The 19,426-nt window shown below is 49.4% G+C and overlaps 1 protein-coding gene across 6 annotated transcripts in view; it reads right to left on the bottom strand.

The window, feature by feature from the left end:
• LOC111833097 (amyloid beta precursor protein binding family B member 2-like) overlaps positions 1–19,426 on the bottom strand; it is a 72,732-nt gene that overhangs the window by 36,154 nt on the left and 17,152 nt on the right. For 5 of the 6 annotated variants that reach the window (XM_072697884.1, XM_023791069.2, XM_072697886.1 and 2 more), the window contains exons 2-4: positions 16,760–16,906; positions 12,240–12,311; positions 10,356–11,129 (exon numbers count right to left, since the gene is read on the bottom strand). In XM_072697884.1, the coding sequence (XP_072553985.1) occupies positions 10,356–11,129; positions 12,240–12,258 (793 nt within the window). In that variant the 5' untranslated portion in view covers positions 12,259–12,311; positions 16,760–16,906. Of the gene's footprint in view, positions 1–3,545; positions 3,763–10,355; positions 11,130–12,239; positions 12,312–16,759; positions 16,907–19,426 lie in introns of those variants that run through there. The other variant, XM_023791125.2, reaches the window with a different exon arrangement.

The raw sequence follows: 19,426 nt of genomic DNA, 5'->3' as shown, positions 1-19,426 counted from the left end.
TTATATAAAGCCCCCATTAAACATGTTTAACTGCTTTAATAATAAACACATCAAACTGGAATCGAACACATGCTGAATAATTAAAAGCAGCTAAATTATGGTGACAGTCGCACAGAGAATAAACGGCTCCGGTATGTTTTATAAATAGCTAATGGCTGGGTTTCTGATGTCAGATGAGAATTATTTTAGAAAAACCCTTCTGGAAAGAGGCACGGGTAGCGTACGTCCGAGTACGACGCAGGACAGCAGCCTGCCGTAGCTGAGAGGGCTACTATCGCGGTTCCTTAATACGTAAACACACGGCAAAAGCAGCCTCACGTCCGCCAACACTCATGGCTGTGGGGGAGCCGCGGGGAATCATTTAATTAATGGAACCAGCTGGATATATATACACATAGCCTTCACACTTCCAAAGGTATTTGGTTTGCCTGAGAATCATTAGTGATACTTTACTGATCCCCACGGGGAAACTGGCTTTTTGCCTGTCAAATCGTGCTCTCTATGAGACACACAGACAGGTGAGAGCAAGCTTGGGGGGTCACAGCACAGGGTCAGCCAGCGTACAGCACCCTTGGAGCTGGGGGTTAAGGGCCTTGCTCAGGGGCCGAACAACGGCATTGGTCTGCTGGGCCCTGGGATTTGAGCCAACGACCTTCCGATTACAGGTATTGGTGCTGACACGTTGAGCCTCAAACATAACCCGTGAAGACAGCTGATGTCCCAGGCAGCAGGAACTACAGCGAGGTTAGGAAAAGCTGGGCTGAAGGGATGTAGTGATGGATCGATGAGGAAGGTAGATGGGGGGTGAGGGTCTTTCCCTGATGCTGACAGTCATGATCTCCACGAGCCAGAATTCCTTCCTGACTGATCTGGAGGGATAAGTGCTAACAGATCAAAGTTCTTCACATTTTGTTTATTTTAATAACACGGATCAGACAGCGGCTGAAGAAACTGAAGGTTAAGGGCTGTTAGCGCTGAAATCACTGCAATCCTGGGGATTAGAAGCAGCGACCTTCCGATCACATTGCAATCATTGTTTTTAAGGGGTGGCCTTAGAAGCAGACCTGTGCCCAGGTCTTCACCAGAGAAACCAGACATTACCCCACTGGAGAGGTGTGCAGAACAGGGACAGTCAGTCATCTAGAACATCAACGATCTGCCGTTTTCAGGCCCCCTCACTCACAGTTTTAGTAGAACTCAAACACACATAGGCTCATGTTGCCATTTGTACATTAGAACGTGAGAGCTTTTGCATATCTCCAGGAAGAGTGATCAGAAGGGCCAGCCATTTATCTGGGGGGGGTTATATTGTCAAGGGCCCAAAGCAGATATATTACTCCACCCAATATGGGATTCAAACCAGCAACCTTCCGATCACAGGTACAGAGCCTGTAAGCCACACTCTACCCTCATGATATCAGTCAGATGCTTCACACCGCCAGGTCTGTGTCCAGTTCCCGCCCTGCATAGATGGCAGGTCCTCCGCTTTCCGGAACTGTCTGCTGTGTGTGAGTGTTATGGTACGAACTGCCGTCCCCTAGAGCACGCCCCGCTCCCCTCGCCCGCCAACTTGCAAGCGGTTTCTCCTTGGATAGGCTCCAGGCTCACCAGAAATATCTGACATGACTGCAAAGCTAATGTGCCGATTTGACATCAATCAACAGCAACGTTCACGAGCAGCGTCTGTCGTATTTCAGTGCGTGTAGTACCTGAAAGCGCCTGCAGGTGGCGGTGCCCGTCGCCATGGGAGACGCCCCCCCCACAGGCCCTGACAAGGTCAACAAATTACTGCCATTGAGCCGCACAGCAGAAAGCCCCAGATCGCGTCAGAACCATGATGAGTGACTCTAATCCGACTACGAGGCAAAAAAATGCCAACGTGCCACACCAGCACAACAGGGGGCACTGACGCCTCACGTGTCCAGGGTTGGGGGGTTGAATTCTGCCTCTGCTGTGTTATTCCTGTGTTGTCAGGGTTTCTTCTATGTACTCCAGTCCAAACACATGCAGTTAGGCTAATAAGCATCTCTCAATTGCAAACATGTGCCCTGTGATGGACTGGCATCCCGTCCAGGGTGTACCCCAGCCCCGTGCCCTGTGATGGACTGGCATCCCGTCCAGGGTGTACCCCAGCCCTGTGCCCTGTAATAGACCGGCATCCTGTCCAGGGTGTACCCCAGCCCCGTGCCCTGTGACGGACTGGCATCCCGTCCAGGGTGTACCCCAGCCCCTTGCCCTGTAATAGACCGGCATCCTGTCCAGGGTGTACCCCAGCCCCGTGCCCTGTGATGGACTGGCATCCCGTCCAGGGTGTACCCCAGCCCCTTGCCCTGTAATAGACCGGCATCCTGTCCAGGGTGTACCCCAGCCCCGTGCCCTGTGACGGACTGGCATCCCGTCCAGGGTGTACCCCAGCCCCTTGCCCTGTAATAGACCGGCATCCTGTCCAGGGTGTACCCCAGCCCCGTGCCCTGTGATGGACTGGCATCCCGTCCAGGGTGTACCCCAGCCCCGTGCCCTGTGACGGACTGGCATCCCGTCCAGGGTGTACCCCAGTCCGGTGCCCTGTGATGGACCGGCATCCTGTCCAGGGTGTGGGAGTTCTCCTGGACCCCCCGCCCCTACAGCAGGAGACCCCATTCAGCAGGACTGCGGGCCGCTCACTCGCTCCACCTGCCCCGCCCTGCCAGAGCCAGGATCCGGGATGAAAGGAACTCCAAACACATCAGAAACATCCGGGAGGAGTGGAATGCAGACGGGGGAACATAAACCCTGCAGGTACTGGCAGGTACAGGGTGTGAACACACAAACAGAGGGATACACACACACACACACACACAGAGGGATACAAACACACACACAGAGGGATACACACACGCACACAGGATACACACACACACAGAGGGATACACACACACACAGAGGGATACACACACAGGATACACACACACAGAGGGATACACACACAGGATACACACACACAGAGGGATACACACACAGGATACACACACACAGAGGGATACACACACACAGGACACACACACACACACACAGAGGGATACACACACAGGATACACACACAGGATACACACACACACATGAGCAGGGTCTCTCTCTCTCACACACACACACAGACACGCAGGAGCGGCACCTGGCAGCCAGAGCCCAGAGTTAGCAGACCGGCCGATTTCCAACGGATCCTGCCTGTCCGGGAGGTCTGGCACTGGCTTGTCGGAATCGCAGTGCTGCACTGGAAATCGGACCCAGAGCGAGAGGATTCCCAAGTCACATAGCTGGGCTCCGTGATTCTTAGCGTCAGGGTCCCCCTCACCATGAAACACAGGGAGGGGGCACTGGGGGCCGGTGGGGGCGGCTGTGCTTCACCCAGTATGCCGGCCCGTCACTCGCGGGGATCCGGGGCACCCAGCCAAAGCCACCACCCCCCCCCCCCCCCAAAAAAAAAAAGCGCCCGATCTGGGCCCCCGTATCCCTCCCCCGGACCGGCAAGCATATCCCCGAGAATGCTGCAGCTGTACGGTACCTACCCTCATAATTGACAATGACGATCGCCAGCATGTAATCCTCCCCAAGCATCATGACAAGCGGTGCTGTGTGTCACTCGCATGGACGAGAGCCGAAACGGGGCACCAGCGCAAGGAATTAACAGTATCCCAGCGGGCGTCTGTCTGTCCCCCACCCCTCCCGGGACCGGCGGGAACGGCGGAGCAGAGCGGAGGCCGACTTCCTGTCTGGGTCACGCCGCCCCCCCCTCCTCACGCGGGAGCATTAGGTAGCGAGAGGAGGCTGATCATCCTCCATCCAGGCACCTTTTGTTGTCCTAGCAACCTGAAGATCATCTTTCCTGCAGTATCACCCAGCGCAGAGTCATGTGACCTCCGCTAGTGAGTGAGCGAGCGAGCGAGAGGGAGGGAGGGAGGGAGGGAGAGGGAGACGAGGGGAGAGAGGAAGTGCTGGGCAAATCTGCAGCTTCTCCAATGGCAAAAACAGACCCAGGGACACGAGAGAGAAACACACACTTGCTCAGCAGCTCACAGACAAAGATATGAAGGCGAGCTCAGAGATCCGAAAGTCCCGCTTACAGGGGCGTGAAGACAGATGGAACACCGACACGAGAGGGAGTTTCACGCGGGATTAAAAACACACGGCCCCTGTGTGGCGCACTGGTTTAAACCCCCACCACGCTGAGTACCAAAGTTATCCTCCACTGTAACGACACAGTGCCCAGTAAACACACAGCGCAGAACCAAACACGGACACAGAAAGTACAGTCAGAGCCCCCCCAAACAACCCCAACAGCATCTGTTTCACCCCCACTTTACAGATCTACAGCTTTTCAAATAATCAACTGCCCTCTTAGGCACGAAAGCATCACCACGCCAACATTCAGGTCCCTATATACCACGGTGTAAACCTACAGGGACGGAACCTCAACTTCTCCAAATGGGGCACTGATCACACAGCTAAGGGTGGGGGTGGGGGGCAGTAATCAGGTAACTGGGATGGGTAACCGAGTCAACCGAGCATCACTCGGAAGTTATGAACCGACAAACTTCCGGTTTCCTGTGGTGATCTAGCCTGAAGGAGGCATAATTACATTTGGAGCCTGAACTGTGTGGATTAGCAGTGGGACTCGGGGGACCTTGAGATGAGGGCTTTGGAGGGTACAGCTCCAGTGGACCGCCTCGGCCTTCATTCCCGGGGGGATGGGCACAGAAGCACCGGGGAGGACAGAGGAGGCTGAAGGGCTTTGCGTGAGGCGGCTAATGAACACCGTTATGAGTGCATTTCATCAGAGATCTGTGTGTGACTCAGTGGCTTAGTATTCTGCACCTGTGATCAGAAGGTTGCTGGTTCAAATCCCTGAGCTGGCAGACTGATGCCACAGTTAGGCCCCTGAGTAAAGCCCTTCGCCCCCAGCTCTTACCCTGCATGCCCCCCCAAGCTGGCTCTAACCTGTGTATGTCTCATGAGGAGCAGCATCGGATAAACGAAAGGAGAAATCCTTCATCCACAGGAATGAGTGAAATATCACTATTTCTATTTCTGGAAAATCACCGCAGGCATGTTTAGCTCACGGCATGAAAGGCACGTCTGTTTGTACAGAATCTCCGGCAGCCTCAGCCAAATACTTTAATGCATCCTCTCGGAATGAGGTTTATGATAAAACACGATGTATTTTAATGTGAATGTAGCGGTGGGTATGCACACAGTATCTCCAGATCGAGTGGGTGGGAGCAGAGGGTGGTTTGGGGGCATTGAAATCTCTCTGGGGGGGGGTTATTCTTAAATTAAACATCTATGTTGTTAAATGTTCCCCGAGTACAGCAGATACTAAAGCAGACAGCTGCAGCATTCCCGAAGAGACAGATCCACGGTTCGAGAGGATAGCGGCGGCTTCTGATTCCTTTTGACAGTATCGATCAGTATGTCAGGCTGGAACGGGATTCTGTCTGATCTGCTATCTGCTCCGTGATTGATGACACCCATCATTCCTCCATGCCGATTGGTCAGTGACTCTGTTTACTTCAGGGTGGTGACCTTGCACACGGTAACACCCATAACAAGTCTCTCTGGGTTGCGAACCAAACGCAAATTTAGGAGCCTCAGGCAGCTAGCAGGGGAGGTGGTTCTTTGCTTCAGACGATCTCCAAACATCTGGAGAAGATGCAGGACAAATCCCGAGTGTCAGTCTCTGCTACATCTTTATGATAATTTAAAGAGCTACCAAAACAGTACAGAAATAGGATTTTCACGTTACGAAGAGGACATCTCTTGTCCTACTAGCCACATTGCAGACAGTCTCTTCTTATTATGCTCTGACGTTGATTGTTAATGATACTTGAGACTGTGGGAGCCTAGAGGCAGAAACGCGAAGGAAACACACCCCCGAACCCGACCCCCAAACCCGACCCCCCACACGACGCCATTTCAGATGCAGGCGGGATGATTTGCTGTCAACCCATGAAAAGAAGGCAGCTTTGTTTTCCTCCAATATTCTGTACAGTATATCACGAGGGGAATCGCATCTGCTGATTCACACTTCGATAAAAAATGTGCTGACATCCATGTCAGTCCGGTAGTTGAAAGCTGGGAGTCCATGATAGCCTAGTAATTGCTGTGTTGTGTTACCATCGAACACTGGCGGAATTAGCATTTGGCTCACATACTTTGCAATGGAAAACCGTCAGTTTGCAGTACGACTCGGGATCAGCTCGGGTACGACTCGGGTACGACTCCGGATCAGCTCGGGTCCAGCTCGGGTACGACTCGGGTATGACTCGGGATCGGCTTGGGTCCAGCTCGGGTACGACTCGGGTATGACTCGGGAACGGCTTGGGTCCGGCTCGGGTACGACTCGGGATCGGCTCGGGTACGGCTCGGGATCAGCTTGGGTACGGCTCAGGTACGACTCGGGATCAGCTTGGGTACAGCTCAGGTATGGCTCGAGTACGGCTCGGTTCCTGGGGGTAGCGGAAAAGGCAGTGGGTTCTGTGATGTGGGATTATACCGCCAAAGGAAGTGAGCAAACAGGCGTCTCCTAAAAACCTGGACAGGCCAGACAAGTGACAACCAAACCGGACCGGAATTAAAGCCTAATAAGACAGGCTACCATTTCCTGAGAAATGCAGGGGCATACACACGGGCAGGTCCAGCTGGTCCCAGCTGAAAGCTGATTGGCTTCCAAAATGTCCTCTCTCCATCATTCACCGATTCAAAGCATATCATTGGCTAATAATAAGATTGGCTTCTCTGTATGAATTATGGCCCCTCTTATGCCCTGAACCTTACAAAATCCTAGAATCGCAGCTGTTTTATGCAAATGTATTGTGTTTTTGCACAGGATACTAGCTAAATCTGGCTAAATACCAGAACACCCATATTAATAAAGAAGTTTCTTTTAGTAGGACGAATGTGCAAAACTTGAGGAGCACTTGGAAACCATTTCCCTGGCTCAGAACCTCTGCAAAAGTCTCTGGCCTGAATTAAGCGGCTGCCGTTTACACAGCTGTGAACGCCATCCACATTACGTATGAGGCAGGAAAATCCAGTGGAAAAAACCATCTCAGGATCATTTTATAAGCTTCATTAAATATTTCACTTTTCTCCTGTCTGAGGTGATTCTGAAGGGAACGAGACATAAAAGCTCTGAGTTAATAGTATATAGAGTACAAAGCAGGCGGTTTGCTAAAAATACAGGGTGCTGTGAGGACCCAGTACACCCTTCACTGCCAGACTGCCACTGCAAACTCTGTAAACATACCCAGAAGGATATGGGTTCAAATCCCACATCCATCTCACCAAGCAAAACTTCATGCATGCTTACCATCCCTTCTCTCTCACTCCTAGCTTTCATCACCTGTACTTTACTTGGGACAAGAGCATCTATTAAACAAATACAGATGCACTCATCCATCACTGGCTGGCGTGGGTGCTGTCATTCTCCCACTGCGTCTCCATCGTGGAGTCACTACCCCAGCACTACCCACAATGCCCTTCTCTTGTCATAAATATGCATACTAAAACATGCATTATTTTAGACAGTACATTAATCCATTTCCCTAACCGTACTCACTAAGGAATGATAATGTACTAACGTTTACGTGTAAAACTAATGTAATGTACTTTACATTTCCAGCAAACACACACGCACTGCACCCATTTGACATAATTTGTTATAATTACAACTCATTAACGAGACGCTTTTTCCCAATGTAGTATAGAAGTGAAAGTAGGGTCACCCAGTCCCTGGAGCAACTGGGGGTTAAGAGTCTTGCTCAAGGGCTCAAGGATCACATCACTCTACCAACCCCGGGATTTGAACTGGCAACCTTCTAATCACACATAAAGCCCCAGGCTAGTACATTCCACCGCGAATGTGAAACCTGCTTCTCCCTGTTCACAGCGTTGAACGTTTCTCCAGAAGATCAGGCAGGATGCGGATCAAGTGCCACAAAGGAACTGATAAAATAAGGTATAGCCTACATTCACGGTGTGTGCCACAGTGTGCCATATCTGCCCGTAAAGGCACAGCACTAACCGGGCAACCATAAAGGCACAGCACTGACCGGGCACTAACCGGGCAACCATAAAGGCACAGCACTGACCGGGCACTAACCGGGCAACCATAAAGGCACAGCACTGACCGGGCACTAACCGGGCAACCATAAAGGCACAGCACTGACCGGGCACTAACCAGGCAACCATAAAGGCACAGCACTAACCGGGCAACCATAAAGGCACAGCACTAACTGGGCACTAACCGGGCAACCATAAAGGCACAGCACTAACCAGGCACTAACCGGGCAACCATAAAGGCGCCCTAACTGCCGCTAGCAGAGATGCCTTATTACCACCACATGCCACACAGCCGGCCCCAGGACGTGTGTTTCGTCTACAGAGCCAGTTAATGAAACCCAGACAGACTGATGGAAAAAAGTACTAAACCCACAGAGGTTTTGATTATTCTCCCCAAATGTTCAATGTAAAATGTTTCCTCATTTTAAGGGGAGAGAAGCTGCCATTCATTTCAGTGGAACGATCCGTCTGAGGGGCGGCTTCACCCCAAGTCGACTTTTAAATATTCATTTTCTGGATCTTTCTCTGTGGCTCCATCCAACTGTGCTTCACACCGGGACGAGGCATCGATCCAGGAAGCTCCGCTTTTGATTGCGAGTGCTGTCCCTCCCTCTGAGCTCATTGCTGAATCTATCACCAGCACTGGGACAGAAACAGACCACAGCACAGTGACTCAGGAGTTTGGGGATGCGGGTGGAGGGGGGGCTCCAACCACTGGCGGTCGGCTCGTCACGAGTAAACGAGAAGGAGGAGGGGCTGGGGTTCTTTGATCCTTCTAGATCCCTCTGCCTGCGTTCTTCACAAAAGAGCGGCTGGGACTCGATGCAAGTGAGGCATGTGGCTCAGTGGGTTAGAACCCTGTGCTTCTGATCGGGAGGTCACCGGGTCAAATCCCAGGGCCAGCAGAGTGATTTCATCCTTGGCCCCCTGAGCGAGGCTGTTAAACCCCCCCAGAGACTCCAGAGACTGTCTGACCCTGCTTTCTCATCTGCATGTTGCCTTGGGCAAAAGCGTTTGCTAGATATAAATGCAAAAAAGTATGTGATTCAATTGGTTCAAAACCCTAGTTAACCTCAGACAACCTTCAAGTTAGAAGCAACCAGCAAAATCCGATGAGATTCATTAAGCCAAACAAGGAAAGAAAATCACAGCTTCAAGCTGAACTTCATTTCAGGGGCATCAGAAATTCTCACGCTCTCTGCAAGCCGTGTAATTTTTTAATACTTTGTTGAAATGACTAACTCAGAGCCCCCCCCCCCCCACCAGAACATTCCACGTTCTCACACTATGACTGATTATCCTGCATAAATATAACATAACATAAAGCGCAAAATACAATCGTATGATCATCAGCATTAGCATCAGTAACAGAACCTGGAAAATTCCACCTGGCTGTGCACAGAAATTCACCAAACAAGCACAGCCGAAAATGCCAGGTGTGGGAACTTAAATCAGGAATACAGGTGGTAATATAAGCCAAATAAAAATGTTACAGGGAACACTGCAGACAGTGGGACCAGATCAAACACAAACACTCAGGAAATGCTGCAGAAGTATGTTTATGTGCACTGCTTAAAATCAGAGAATGAGGGGAGCACACTGCATAAAATCAGACAGTGAGGGGAGTGCACAGCTTAAAATCAGAGAGTGAGGGGAGCGCACTACATAAAATCAGACAGTGAGGGGAGTGCACAGCTTAAAGTCAGAGAGTGAGAGGAGCGCACTGCATAAAATCAGACAGTGAGGGGAGTGCACAGCTTACAATCAGACAGTGAGGGGAGCGCACTGCTTAAAATCAGACGGTGAGGGGATTGCACAGCTTAAAATCAGAGAGTGAGGGGAGCGCACTGCATAAAATCAGACGGTGAGGGGATTGCACAGCTTAAAGTCAGAGAGTGAGAGGAGCGCACTGCATAAAATCAGACAGTGAGGGGAGTGCACAGCTTACAATCAGACAGTGAGGGGAGCGCACTGCTTAAAATCAGACGGTGAGGGGATTGCACAGCTTAAAATCAGAGAGTGAGGGGAGCGCACTGCATAAAATCAGACGGTGAGGGGAGCGCACTGCTTAAAATCAGACGGTGAGGGGAGCGCACTGCTTAAAATCAGACAGTGAGGGGAGCGCACTGCTTAAAATCAGACGGTGAGGGGAGCGCACTGCTTAAAATCAGACAGTGAGGGGAGCGCACTGCTTAAAATCAGATGGTGAGGGGAGCGCACAGCTTAAAAACAGACGGTGAGGGGAGTGCACTGCTTACCTGGCTCCTCCGGGGAGACAGGGGAGGCGCTGTCCTGGGACAGCGTGGTCCAGCTGGAATCCTCCTCACTGGGCGCCAGGTTCTGGATGCGGTTGAGGGCGCAGTCCGTCTTGGCCCCCGTCTTGGGCTGATCCTTCTTGGCTTCGGGGCTGGATGAGGTGGAGGCTTCCGACAGCAAGGGGACGCACTCTGGACTGGGGAGCTTGGGGGTAGGGGGGCGTAGCGGCGTCAGAGCGGGGTCCTCCTCTGCGGGGTCCTCGGAGGAGTGCTCCGGGGAAGTCTTGCTCCTCCTGGGCGGAGCTTGACTCTCCCCATCCTCTGACTTCATAGTGATAATGCCCTGCCCTTCCCCATGGCTGTCCCCACCCTCACTGCCCCCAGTTGTGTTTTTGTTGCAGTCCTGCTGCTCTGCGGCTTTGCGCAGCTGATTTGCCCCATTTTTGGCCAGCTTGGGATTGGCGGAGCAGGGGGCGGGCTCTGTGCAGTTACCCTGAGGGGCGGGGTCAGCAGGGGGGGCCTCACTGAGCCCCATCGCGCTTTGGATGCTGGTCAGGGCATACTTCTTGCGACACTTGGGTGGGGTGGCAGAACCATGCAGCTCGGGGGCACCCTGTTTCATGATGTCACAGTTGAGCAGCTGGTTGTGGGAGGAGCGAAGGCTTAGCGAGGTGGGTGGGGTGGGCGGGGCCACATTGCAATTGGCCACATCGACCGTAGGCGGGCTGCCGTGGGACGGGGGCACACAGACCGACATCATTGCCAACGAGGAGTCAACTGGAGACAAAAGGTAATTAAGGGGCAATTAATTAAAAGGTCATAAATAATACTCATTAACTATATATAATTACATATCATAAAAAATACTGACCGTGATTGAAGAGCAAATGTCCTAAACTCCCCCAGTCTATGAGTCGAAAATCTGTGGACTTAGTGAGTTTTTAGAAATTTAAGGAAAGTTCTTCATTTGATTACATGAGGACTGAGTGAGGTTTGATTCCTGATACTGTAATATATTCAGAAGAAGCCTGACTTTAGGATATTGGCGGGCACATCTCGAAAACAGCAATAGACACACTGAGTTCTGGAAATTTGCTCTTCAATTTAGTAGAATATACAGACAGACAGACAGACAGACAGACAGACAGATAGATAGATAGACAGACAGATAGATAGATAGATCCTTTATTGATCAGGATTTAGAGCAACTGTAGAAATCCTGACATAGCAGCAGAAAGTACAAACAAGCCACAAGCAGCGATGCTCTGTGACCCTGTTCTAAACCGACGAGCCTGATATCCGATCTCCCCAATTCATGGCCCAGACCTCTGCAGGGATGTGAATTTCAAAACACTTTCCGTCTAGGTCTTCAGCTCTCAAATGCCCGCCGGGGATGGGAGACGCCGAGCAGAGGTAAAATTAACAAAAAGAAATTAGCGCTGGAATTTAGCGATTCGGCTAATGAAATTACCATAGAGCTCAATCCGAGTCATTTTATATCCAACTGACAAGTTTGAAGGGGAAACAGAGGGAATCCTTTGAAGTATTTAATTCATTATACAGAAAAAATAATGCGCCTCTCAAGTACACTTTGAAACTGGGCTGGTGGAGAGAAAGCAGAGATTAAAGCGGGTTTTTAACGTCAACCTGAGCCTGTCATCCACCATAAGACCGAAACAACACAGGCATATACCCCTGGGGGCAAAGGTCAGTGAAAGGTCACGGCGCCTGAAATAGACTCTCAGTACAAGAAGGTCTAGTGAGCGCCAGCCTCCAGAGTCAGCAGCGGGTTGGAGGGGACAGAGCCATGGCCGCAGGAAGCTTAGGAAAGAGCAGGAAGAGGCGGAGGTGTGGAGAACATGATGAGAGAGAAGGGGAGGATCTCACCTGGAAGAACGTCAGACATGAGCCTGTGGAGGCCGACTGGCCAGCGACGTGGATATCTGGATTATTTTAGATCTGCAAAGAAGAAAAATTACAAACATGATCTATGGTCTGTTCTTTTACAAAAATAATAAAACACAGGGGGAATTCTAAAAGCAGATTAGGAATGAAATGAAAACATCACCGCAGCATTAAACCGACTAATTTGTCATTGGGCCGTTCCGAATGGCACTCAAATACATTTTCCATTAAGCAATCGGAGCGCTGCATGGATTATAAAACTCAAAGGTGATCACACCAATGAAAGAGATTCATAACCGGGATTTACTGCCCTGCCTAATGGCTTCCACTAATTTAGGGGGAGTGAACATTGATCTACATTCTTAGAAGTGTACAGCTGCATGATGGGAATAGATGGGAGGTTTCCAGAGATCCGACCGAGGCAGCACACTATGTACGGCGCATTAGTGTGTGTCTCTGCTGTCTGCATGGATTGAGTTGTCCGGGACAGTCTGATTCAGACATTTGTAGGCCGTCTTTCATAAACGGTGGTAATCAGAATCAACCCCCACCAACCAGCATCTGGTTGGCTGGCACAGAGTCGGAGCCAAGGTACTACGGAGGACTTTTATCATTTTTCTGGCTAATCCTTTCTGTGCATCCTGACCTGCTTCTCCGCGAGGATCCAACATGTCATGGAAGAAATAAACACAAGGTGAAAAGGATGAATTTAAATCAGGCACAGATATTCTGGAACATTCTAGACAGATGTTAACAGGGGCATCATGTGACCCTGTATGCAGTTAGTGGGGTGTTAACCAGGATGATCCTCTGCCTAACATACATATCTACGTCTCACTAAAAGACAGTAATAGTTTGACATAAACCCTTATATATAACCCTTTTCTGCATGGCGATGTGTACTGTAATGTTCCCAGCATGCTCTCAGGGTTCCGGTACATTCTCTATATCAGTGTTTCCCAATCCAGTCCTCTGGAACTGGGAGGGAGCAAAAATGTGGACGGTCTGAAAGGGAGCTGGGAGGGAGCAAAAACGTGGAGCTTCTGAAAAGGAGCTGGGAGGGAGCAAAAATGTGGAGCTTCTGAAAGGGAGCTGGGAGGGAGCAAAAATGTGGACGGTCTGAAAGGGAGCTGGGAGGGAGCAAAAACGTGGAGCTTCTGAAAGGGAGATGGGAGGGAGCAAAAATGTGAAGCTTCTGAAAGGGAGCTGGGAGGGAGCAAAAATGTGGAGCTTCTGAAAGGGAGCTGGGAGGGAGCAAAAACATGGAGCTTCTGAAAGGGAGCTGGGAGGGAGCAAAAACGTGAAGCTTCTGAAAGGGAGCTGGGAGGGAGCAAAAACGTGAAGCTTCTGAAAGGGAGCTGGGAGGGAGCAAAAACATGGAGCTTCTGAAAGGGAGCTGGGAGGGAGCAAAAACATGGAGCTTCTGAAAGGGAGCTGGGAGGGAGCAAAAACATGGACCGTCTGTGGGTCCCCAAGGACTGGGGTGGGAAACAATGCTCTATATCAGTGGTCCTCAACCTTTTTCTTAATCCAAGGACCCCTCTATGTCCAGGAAAATATGTTTAGGCCCCCCACCCAGGCTATGGTATTGTTTCTCTCATATGCATCCTGCAGTGGTGACAAAAATTGCCAACGTTTATTAATATAAATATAATTTGATTACACTACTAAACGATGTCATTTCTATTGAACACGACTCAAACAAGGTTTCACTTTGTACACCAGCACAATTTTTTTTTATCAGATTATGATATTGCTCTTAAAACAGAAGGTGAATGTTTATGAACAAATAAACTAAATCGATAACCAATTTGGCAAACAGTTCTAAAATGACAAACCTGGCAACCAGTAAATGTGTGTTAATAACTGAAATTCTGAAGAGTCTCAGATCTCAGATTCTCATGGTGTTAGCCTTCAACAAAATAAAACAAATAAATTGCAGCCCGAGTATGATATTTTTAACAAAGTTTTAAAACAAAATGAACCATGATTCGTCGTCTTCCCCGTAAGACGCTGCTAACCCAACGGCTTGATTTTATCTGTGAATTCTGGGACAGTCACGACTGAAGCTCTTACTCTGTTTACAGCCAGGAAAGAATACTATTGGTTTCTATTAAAAATCTTTAATAAAGCCCCAATTTTAAGGCACAATTAAAGTATATCGATATAAATAACGGTATTGTGTCATCCTATATCTCGTTTTGAAAAAATACCGATATACTGTGAAAATTTTATATCGCCCAACTCTCATTTTAGCAATGTTGTGTTTTTTAATGTCCTTAAAAGGTGCTCACGGGCCCCCGCTAGTGGGCTGCGCCCCCCAGGAGAGAAACACTGCTTGATATCATGTTCAATGATACTTTCAGTTTTAGCCTGGAGTACATGGAATGTTTCAGTAATACAGGCTATTTGCAACTGACGTAAAAAAATTAGTTCCACAAACCTTAACGTAAGTCGGGTAGACCCCTCCATGCCATTCAGAACTCCTTATTACAAAAAACACATAAGCCAAAAATATACTAGTAATACGTACTAAGAAGCACATATGAAACAAATGAAAAGATAACATGTAAATTTACTTACAGGGTCGGTCGCCTTTTTGCGTTAGCACTTTCGTAATGTCCGTGTATCTCGGATATTTTTTTGTTAGTCGGTTTTATGCAAGTCGACAGCTGCCTGTACTTACTAGCTGAGTGCAGAATGCTGGGTAACATTATATATGAAATCCAATCACTGTGTAAGTTGTGAGTGAATTTGCATATAAAGGGTGACCTCCTGGCATGTGACGAGGGGGGGCCGGGCCACTGGCTGCCCACAGCGGCGGCTGCGAAAGCGACTGACCAGCTTTCCAACCTGCGAATGGTAATTCAACCCCTTTAGACCCCTGCCTTTGCTCTGGCATTCCGTATCTCCTTGGAGGTACCAGATCAAAGCCCAGTTCTCTGTCAGAATCTGCCAACAGTGCAAGAGTGTAGGTTTGGGTCTGGAAGGTGTGGACGTGACCCTGCCAATACTGCGGGAGTACCGTGCGTGTTTAGGGGGGTGGGTGGTTCCAGGCTAATTTGGTTTCCATAAATATTGAAACCAAACCTACGCACTTGCAACAATGAGAGCATCCAAAACATCACCCAAGAGAACGGAGGCATTTTTAGTAATTTCCCTTAGAATTGCTTCTATATTCTATATTCCATCTTCTAGCCTCTTGTCCTGGTTGGGGGGGGGAGGGGGGTTGCTGTAACACTGCAAGGACATGAGTATGATTTACACTCACCATGAGTCTTTTCATAATGAAATGCACATATTCCACCAACATCTGACCTGCTCCTAGTTATCGAATCACCACATTTAAGGGGCCGTGCGAAGCTTCGCGTGCGTGCGCCGTCTTACATCTCCACACCCACATCTCACACGCTTCTCCCATTACACGTCTAAGCAATGGCAGGCTATACGCTGACATTTTGGAGGAAAGACCTCAGTAGAGCAGGACGCTCCCTCAGCAGGCAGAGCGCACATCACACTCCGAAACGCTCAGCCGACTTTTCCATAAAAATACATGCATATGTGCCACTGAGGTTTAACTCCAATATACTGGTGCAAAACTTCATTAGATTCAATTAGATTCCACTTTACTGCCATTGCACACAGTAAGGGAGACTGAGGACGATTGTTGTTTGAAGGGATACAGGAATCTTCCTGCATAAATGCCATTCCCCCAAATACCACTGATGTTTAGAAATTGAGTACAACTTTACTATGAACTTCCTTTATGTCATTTTTTTTACATTTTATAAAAATTAAAATGAAAAAAATCAACAATTGCCCCCCTGAAATGCAATTTGCCATGGAATCCTGATCCATTTGGGTATCGTGTAGGCATCACACCAGGTATCTGATTACAGGCCACGCCAAATGCTGGCATGTGAGCTGTAGGGAGAGCAGACAGAGGTTTTTGCGAGGGGTGGGTCATGAGAGCAGGCAGAAGAGCACGGCGTCACACACTTGGAACACATGGCCTCACCACAAGCTCCCCAGGGGCCTGTGGAGACAAACATCTCCTGCGAGTCACTGATACATTATTTTAATCGTGTTTCTGTGCTCCGCTGGCAATTTCAGGAAAAATAATTCAGACGAGACCCACGCCTTGTGGAGTTAAAGATGAGATTCCCAAGGCACCACCGGAGAAATTAAGAAATACGGCTTTGGCGATTCAATTTTCCCAAGGGCCACGGACGACATGCAGCCTTAGCTAGTGCAGTATCACCTTGGAACGCCGGTGTGCCGTCCACGGCATTCTTTCTTCCCACCTGTCAGACTGGATCAGAATTACAGATAACAACAGCTGCCTTGTCAGTGTAGCCTCTAAATCGCTATGATATATTTATGGGCTTTTCTCTTCGGGTGTCTCTCATCACGACCCGGCTAACGGCAAACAAGAGTGCCCTGGTCCCTCAGAGGAAGGTCGTCCAAATGGCTTAAGGGACGCGAGCATCTGCCGTACCCACCGGAGCAGGCAGGAGGGAGGGAATCTCCACGGAGACTCTTGCCCATGATGGAACGCTGGTCCGTGGGTGCGTTCAGTTGGCCAGGTTGGTGGGTCCTGCACGCCAAACACACTGGGGGATCTTCAGAGATGGAAGGACCACTTCTTCCTGGAAGAAGAACCCAAACAATGATTGGTGGTGAGGAATTACACCGAGTGCTCGGCATAGCCTGAGGCAACTAGCTTGTTAAGACGGAAACAACTCAGCTGATTAGCGAGTCATCAGCAATTCAGCTTCCTGTCAGGGTATAAAACTCAACCCTGAGCGCTCAACGGGTGAAAATCTGCGGAAGGGAGAGAATGTCGACAGACGGGCAAAGCTAACTGCCAAAAAAACTGACAGAGAATAGACACATAACTTCAAAGATATTTTGGTTTGAATGTGGGACAGTAAAAATGGGCAACATCTCATCAAAAGCCAATAAACGACGCGCAAAAGGTTTAATAGCCACCAACGGATTGCAGGAGAAACAATGCAACTATCTGACCAATCAGAGAAACCCTACCAGAAATTACATTACTTGGAGATCAATTAGACATTCCATCTAATTAATTATACATTGTGGACTTTCTATAGCTGCCACAGACTATGCATTTGGAAAATAATTAAGTGGCACGTTGCACATTTGTCAAATTAGTGCACAGGCTGGTGCAAACTAGCTAATGACTGCTTTGGGAGCTGCTGTTCTGTGGTCTAAGAAAGCCCTCTATGAATCACACCACAGCAGGGGTGAGAGGGAGCCGTCTCACTCTTGCAGCTCGAGGTACAATCAGTATGCATGTTTTAATGGCGATTGCAAATCACCCAGGATCCTTGGAGCTGCTGTGAACGGCATCGTCAATAACAGCAGCTGCAGGAACACATGCGCTCATGAGCGGCCTTGGACGAGTCTCACTTCATCACGTCTGCTACGTCAGGAGAATCCGGAGCTCAGATAATAGCAAGACCCCAACTTCTTCCCCTACTGGGCGCGTTTGATAAGATACCTCAGAATGAAATATCAATTAACCTCTTCACAGAGTCACTAGTATCTTCTTTCATGCCGTCTACCTACTTCCACCATATCAAACCGTGCCGTCTGGGAGCCGAATGGAAAGACATGCATCCTGGCTGAATGAGGTGTTTCAGAAGTTAAGATGATATGATAGAGATTGTAAAGTCTCACAAGGGATTCAGCTGTTGTGCCCTTGAGCGATATACTTAACTCCAATCTGATAAAAATGTGCTCCCATATAACTAGCTTCAGTTAAGAATCATCAGTTAATCCAAAATCCAATAGAAGGATGGAGTCTGGCTCCATCCATCTCTCTCCCATCATCCATCTCTCTCACATCTTCTTGGTCATTCACTATGTCCCCCTCCCCATGGGACAATGGCAGCCAGATGTTGCCGCTTTCACGTGGAGGTCTACTTCCACCCAAGGATTTCCTTCCTCCGTTTTTGTTTAATAAGCGCTACTTGATTTTGCGTCTCCCCTGGCATCACCCCCGGCTGTTTCGGCCTCCAGCTACCTTTAAAAGGCTCAAAGTAGTTGGTAAGGCTGTATAAGGTAGCAAAACTCCTTCATCATCACAGAAATCATGTATTTAGTGAGTCGTCAGCCACGACCGGGGGACTGGAAAGTGCCCTAAAGTGACCCTGTTTCCGGCACACAGCCGGGGAAGAAAGAGGGGGGGGGGGGCAGGGGAGACCAAAGGAAACAGGAGAGCTGAGTGTTGGGCCACCTGCCAAAGACCCTGGAATCACCCCAACTTGACATCCTACTGACTTACACACAACATGAGGAACAAAGCCAGATTCAGAGGGGTAAAGAGTGAAGTAAAGTCTACAGTGTCCCCTACTGCCCTCAAACAATGGCTTAGGACAAGGTTTCTCAACCCAGTCCTCGGGGACCACCAGACGGTCCACGTTTTTGCTCTCTCCCAATTGGCAGGGAATTGGGAGAGAGCAAAAACATGGACCGTCTGGTGGTCCCCGAGGACCGGGTTGAGAAACCCTGGCTTAGGACTTACCTCTTCCGAGAAGCACCTCACCATGTGTCCCCCGATCTAAACTACCCCCATCACCAGACCCTACTGGCTCAAAGTCCACCATTGACTTGTTTGTTTGTGAAGGAGTTCACTTGGCACCATTTGACACTTGTTTGGGAGATGATTGTATTTTGATTGGACACTGTGTCTCAGACGGCCCTTCATAACATTTCTGATTCCCGCCACCAACTAATGGCTTCTGTTCATTCCTTGGAAGTTCAGCTGAGCAGCAGCAGTACCCAAGTTGGCAAGGTGACAGCTGTACGGCTGGTACGTATCATCTGTCTCACTTGAACATCGCTTTAGACAACAGCGTCTGCCAAATAAATAGATGTAAATGCAGAGGGTTGAGTTTGGCAGGCTCTGGGATACATGGATGCTGCTGTGTTGTGTTCACTGGATGGCTGATCCTATGCCTTCCATCTCACTATCACGCTCATCTGCCAGGTTGAGTCATAAGCTACATGATCCACAGCTTCTCAAGCTGGCTCTCAGACCATAAACACTGCTCCTGCTCAACACCCCAGTTTGGACACCCCCATCGGACCCAGGGAAGCCCAGCATGAGACCACCTGGAATACTGTTGGTCCATAATGAG

The sequence above is a fragment of the Paramormyrops kingsleyae genome, chromosome 12 (genome assembly GCF_048594095.1).
Source record: "Paramormyrops kingsleyae isolate MSU_618 chromosome 12, PKINGS_0.4, whole genome shotgun sequence".
NCBI lineage: Eukaryota > Metazoa > Chordata > Actinopteri > Osteoglossiformes > Mormyridae > Paramormyrops > Paramormyrops kingsleyae.
The sequence above is the reverse complement of the archived record's forward strand: the minus strand, read 5'-3'. Positions and strand labels throughout refer to the sequence as shown.